The following is a 5,752-nucleotide window of genomic DNA, read 5'->3' as shown; positions in this document are numbered from 1 at the left end:
TGGGGGGGTTCACATGACATGATGAGAGTCATAAGCCAGTTGGGCAAGGTCTTCTTGGTGCTGGGGAAGACAGAATGGAGCAATCATATTCATGGGAGAATTGGGCTCTTGACAAGGTAATAATAGTAAATATAGAGTGTGATGATGATCATATATATGAATATATGAATTGATAGATAGAGTGTGTGTTTGTAAATAGGAAATGGGGGAGGATGAGGAGGAGTTCCTTCGCGACATCCTTAGTAAACCGGCTTTTTCTTCCGAGAGTGAAAGTCAAGCACCAGTTGTCTCATGCTCTGCCAAAAGCAAAAGGGCTCCGATGACATACATTTTGTCTTTTGATAACTCCACCATAACACCAGCACCTTCTTCCCCCCCCACCCTAGAGGCCCAACCTGGAAAGAGGGCTAAAAGAGCTTCCCACATTATGGCTGAAAGAAAAAGGAGACAGCAACTCACCCAGAGCTTCATTGCACTTTCAGCCACCATCCCTGGCTTGAACAAGGTACTTTACTACTCTAATTCATCCATTCATTTCTCACTTTTCCTTTTACCCACACCATTCTAATCAACTTAATTCAACCTATATACGTTTTTTATATATTCAATATTGTTAATTCTTTAACCAACCTTGTTAAGACTCTCAGCAAAAATATCTCTTTACAGATTCTGCTCTCATCTCTCGCCTCGGTACTGGAAATGAAATAGCGGAATCCTATGTAGAGATTTTAGTATATTCTTTTTTTTTTTTAATTCTTTTCTTTGTAGATTAACTTTTTTAGAGACGTTATTAGAATATTAGTTCCGTACTTGATATATTCTTATTTGATGAAAACTTTTAAAATTATTAATTTTGATCTTTGCAAGCATCCATGGGTTGTGCTGCAGCGATGACGACGGTGTCTTGACATTTCCGAGACAAAACACATAAGAAAAGCATTAAAATAATATAAAGTTGTTGTTAGGAGTAGAAAAGCATTAAAATAATATAAAGTTGTTGTTAGAGTAGAGGGGAGGGGAAGAAAACTACACTACTTGATTTTGAAATCAAGATCTCCTTACAAACTAATTTTTACAAATTAATTTTTTAAATTCTTTTTTTTTTCTGTCTTATTCATTGATTTTTAGAGCTTTTATATACATGTCTACATTCTCACTATAATAACCATTACAATAACGGATATAATAACCATTATAATAACCGCACATCCATTACAATAACCGCTACTAGAATGATAACTATCCCTATGACAGATTTCCATGGCAGAACATTTTCTTCGTGAGGGCTACTTGGTTTCGAGGATCAAGACCTCCTTATAAACTAATTTTTACAAACTAATTTTTTAAATTCTTCTCTTTCTCTGCCTTATTCATTGATTCTTAGAGCTTTTATACACAATTGCATGTCTACATTCTCACTGCAATAATCGCTACAATAACCATTACAATAACCGCTATAATAACCACTACAATAATCGCACCTCCACTACAATAACCGCTACTAAAATGATAACTACCTTATGACAGGTTTCTATGGCAGAACAACTTTTTCCTAACCGCTGTACATTAAAATGAATCCAAAAAAGTAAGTATAACTGTAATAATAACATCACATTGTCACGCATGCTAATGCTATATCCCTGGACACTGGACACAAGGCATGAGGAAACTATGTCTATATGTGAACACGGCTTCTTGTTAGACAAAGGCACTTTATATAATTGTTTGCGTGTGTGATATAGACATCGTCATCAGACGCTCAAAAGCACATAATTTAGGAATGAAAAATGTTTCATCAACATCCATTATATGAGACACTTGTACAAGGAGAAAAGGAGAGAAAAAATTATAAGTATGATAAATTTTATAATGCGATAAGAAAAGAAAAAAAAAAGAGAAATATTGATGAGATGTTTAAAATAAATAATTTATTTTAATTTTTTAAATTAATTATTTTTATTTATATATGAATCGAGAAAGGAAATGAGATGATTATGGCTTTAACAAGAAATGGACTTGAGAGATTTGTAATAATTAATATAATACAGAAGGACAAGAGTTCTATGCTTGGCAAAGCAATTGATTACGTGAAACAACTTCAAGAACGCGTGACGGAGCTTGAACAGAGAAAGAAGAGAGGCAAAGAATCGATGATAATCCTCAAGAAGAGTGAAGCAAATTCTGAGGATTGCTGTAGAGCCAACAAAATGCTCCCTGATGTTGAAGCAAGAGTGACGGAGAATGAGGTACTCATTGAGATCCATTGCGAGAAGGAAGATGGGCTTGAGCTGATCAAAATATTGGACCACCTTGAAAATCTTCATCTCTGTGTCACCGCCAGCAGCGTATTGCCCTTTCGGAATTCAACTCTTAGCATCACTATTATCGCTCAGGTACACATTCATTAATTCTCTACATTATACTGCAACTATTTCAAAGGCATAATATCTTCTAATATTAATTTGAATATATATTCAAATTTCAATTTACATGCTAAGAGTTGATCCAATTAATACTCCTTCTATTTCTAATTATAACATCATTTCAACTAATTCAGTTACTTAAGAAAAATAATTAATTTAGTTAATTATATTTAATCTTTCAATTAATTATATCATTATTCTAAAACTATTAGTTTTTTTTTATCTCTGTATTTATTTAATTATTTTTTATTAATGTTTAGAAAGGACAAAAATTAAGAAAGAATATGTAAGAAAAAAATTAATAATTTAGAAGTTAAAAAGGATGAATAAATAAATTTTAAAAAAGATATTGTAATTAGAGATGAAATGAGTAATTATTAGTGCCCAAATTGCGATAACTTCATGTCTATTGTCTTGCAAGATGGGTGACGCGTACAAAATGAAGGTGAATGATTTAGTTAAAAAACTAAGGCAAGTGTTGTTGAATCACACGAACGTCAATACCAATCCGTACTAGTGTATCAAATTATTCAAACAGATTGTCGTGTATTGAGACTCATCCTTTTTTTCTTCTTTTTTGTGGATCAATCGTGTTGGAAGTATGAACTTTGAATTTATGAAGGTTTGACAACTTTGTTGTGGTCACCTTTATGCTTTTATGAGTATATTGCACTTGCACTCTAAAACTTTGTGTGTGGCTTGTCCTGCTCGAGTAATAACAACTTATCTCAGCTCTCACTGTGCAATCTTCCTGTTCGTGCTCTTGTTCATAACATAAACGAAAACATCAATCAAACGTGTTTGGGATGAATTAATGTTCCGTTTTTTTTTAATTATTATTATATTTGCGTGTTAGATCCGTAAAATTTATTTAACTAAAGCTATGTTATGTCGTAAGGAGACAAATAAACTCCAATTATTAAAAAAGATATTGAATATGGCGTAAAGGCACTGGGTTTATGACCTTGAATATACGTCATCGATCATAATGAAGAAAAGGGTGGCAGTGGATTGTTAACTTCTTCTCAAATTTTAAGCCATACCCGGACCTAAATTGGGGATCATATTCGTGAGTTGATGAAAATTGTCTGTTAACTTGTCACACGGTCAAATAATGTTAGTGTATGGGTTGAATATAATAGTATTCTTATTATTAATAACTAAATACAGAGCATTGCCTTTCGAAAAAAACTAAATGTAGAACATTATTTCATTTGTGGTTTAGTTAATTAATAGAAACCATTTAAGATGAGAGACTCTTGATGTTTATACTTTATTATAAAAGAAGTTATCATCAATCCAACAAGAACAAAAACACAAGATATTTAAAATCTTTTGAAAGCATGGTAGAAAGAGATAACTTATATGTAATGTATTCTTTACTTGTAACATAGATTCTTCTTTATGTCAGTTATCTTTTATATAGTTAAATTTCTACATTAAAAAGATGATTTATTACAATAAATAATTTCTAAATGGTGAAAATTTACATTTTTTTTATATAAATAAATTGTTTAAAAAATCCTTTTATGTTTTGTTCCAATAAGTTTTCTAAGATTTGAGATTCTCTATTTAAAACAAGAAAGTGTATAATTTGTCTTACCTTTTAGGTCTAGAATGATTCATATAGTAACATCATATTTAGACCGGATTAATCAACATACAAGTCAATGATACACAATCCCTTAAGCTCAAACAAATATTCATCCAGCCTTGGTCACTATGATCCCCTTTGTGAGGAGGCATCCCTTCACCTGAAGTTACGAAATTATTTTATCGAGTTTCTTAAAGAGAGTTATCTCGCGCCCTTATCTGTACCTACCCACCTGTGTCGATTTCAGGTATAGGTATCCATTTGTGGAAGGTCATTTAAGCTTTCCTGAGAATATGACATGGATTACTTCAGCACTGTAGCGTTCGATACTTGAACTTTGGCTCAAGGCATTTTCTCTACTCCTTATTACCTTGAAAAAGCAGGGGCACATTGCATCCTTGAACCGATGACCATCTTTCGGCTAACCTAGCCTCCATCCCTCGAGATCACAAAGGATAGTACAAGAATATTCACCAGTTGTTCATACATCCTTCCGCTATGATGTAAAGAGACTAAATATGTGTAAATCATGACTCAAAAACGACCAAAGGATACGGAAGAGTACAACTTATAATAAAATAATCTTTAACTTTCTATTTTATATAAAATAATATATTTTGTAGTATCAATCTATGACCCATGGATGCAAAAAACCATGTGTGCTTTTCCAAAAACAAAAAAAGTCTTACAACCGTGTGAGTAAGGATACGTGGTCCTAACACTTATCCCAAAAAATATTATTTGGATTGGTTATGCGGTCCTCGCAATAAATGAAAAGAAACTTCTTGAATAAAAGGTTCACAATAAGATGGTTGCATTACTTTTAATAAAATTAGAAACTTCTTGGATTGGTTATGTTGTCGAGTAACATGATATAAACATATTATAATCAAACAGGGAGATATACGTTTCATCAGATTGAATAGGTGGATTTTATAATTTTTGTTTCCGTTTTTCTTTAATCAAACTAATTAATGTAAGTTTTATTCAAGACTTGTAAGAAAGACAAAACCCTCATATTAATTAGCCTTTCTTGTAAGTGTCGAATTGATCAAATATAATAGAAATGGAACTTTTATACACTTGTAAATCAATTAAATAATTATTAAAATTACTGTTTTTTTATCAAACAAACTATTTTAAATTCAAGTGGAATAACTCTTTATATATAAATAAATCATATCCGACGAACACGAACACCTTATTTATGTGGTAGGTTTGCTTTCCATTTGTTATTTGATTTGATATAATGGAACGTGTTTGACATGATTAAGTATGAGAATGAAATTCGTATGTGAGTATTTGTTTAAACTCATTCAAATTTTGACATAACATATTCAAGTTGACCGAGTACGGATTCGAGTTTGGAAATTACTTGACCTTTTTAATTGGGATTAGAGATTAGAATGTTACTACCTGTCTTATACTCATTTTTGTATCCAATCCGATGATGAAATTATTAAAATTTTATTAATTATTTGTTTATTTTATTTTATAATTTTTATATAATTTAAAATTATTTTCTTGATGATTTTTGTAGACAAATGTATTACAATGAATTTATTGATATATAAGTAGTTAAAAATAAATGTGTAACAATCAATTTATTTTTCAAAAATCAGATTTTCAATATAATTTTTTTTTATAAGTCTAAATTGAGGACGGGATGCGGAGAGGGATATCCAATACTTAATACTTAATGGGTAGGAGGATGGGTAACAAATTTTAATTTGCG

At 31.2% G+C, this 5,752-nt stretch overlaps 1 protein-coding gene across 2 annotated transcripts; it reads left to right on the top strand.

Moving 5' to 3' along the window:
• Positions 1–4,599, top strand: LOC114386647 (transcription factor bHLH25-like). 2 transcript variants are annotated; one of them, XM_028346683.1, is made up of 4 exons: positions 1–116; positions 200–505; positions 2,049–2,393; positions 4,265–4,599. In XM_028346683.1, the coding sequence occupies exons 1-4, from the start codon at positions 75–77 to the stop codon at positions 4,268–4,270; spliced, it is 699 nt and encodes a 232-aa protein (XP_028202484.1). In that variant the 5' UTR covers positions 1–74; the 3' UTR covers positions 4,271–4,599. The 2 variants fall into 2 exon arrangements, with proteins under 2 accessions (XP_028202484.1, XP_028202483.1); XM_028346682.1 differs by lacking the exon at positions 4,265–4,599 and adding an exon at positions 2,845–3,161.
• The last annotated feature ends 1,153 nt before the right edge of the window (positions 4,600–5,752 follow it).

This window comes from Glycine soja, chromosome 15 (assembly GCF_004193775.1).
Source record: "Glycine soja cultivar W05 chromosome 15, ASM419377v2, whole genome shotgun sequence".
Lineage (NCBI taxonomy): Eukaryota > Viridiplantae > Streptophyta > Magnoliopsida > Fabales > Fabaceae > Glycine > Glycine soja.
Note: the sequence above shows the minus strand (reverse complement) of the source record. Positions and strands in the feature narration are given on the sequence as shown.

Excerpts from the sequence above, each read along its gene's own strand:
- LOC114386647 (XM_028346682.1), top strand. The coding sequence starts at position 75 with ATGGAGCAATCATATTCATGGGAGAATTGGGCTCTTGACAAG. Across the intron at positions 117-199 it reads AGAATTGGGCTCTTGACAAG|GAAATGGGGGAGGATGAGGA; the intron begins GTAATAATAGTA and ends GTTTGTAAATAG. Across the intron at positions 2,394-2,844 it reads GCATCACTATTATCGCTCAG|ATGGGTGACGCGTACAAAAT; the intron begins GTACACATTCAT and ends TTGTCTTGCAAG.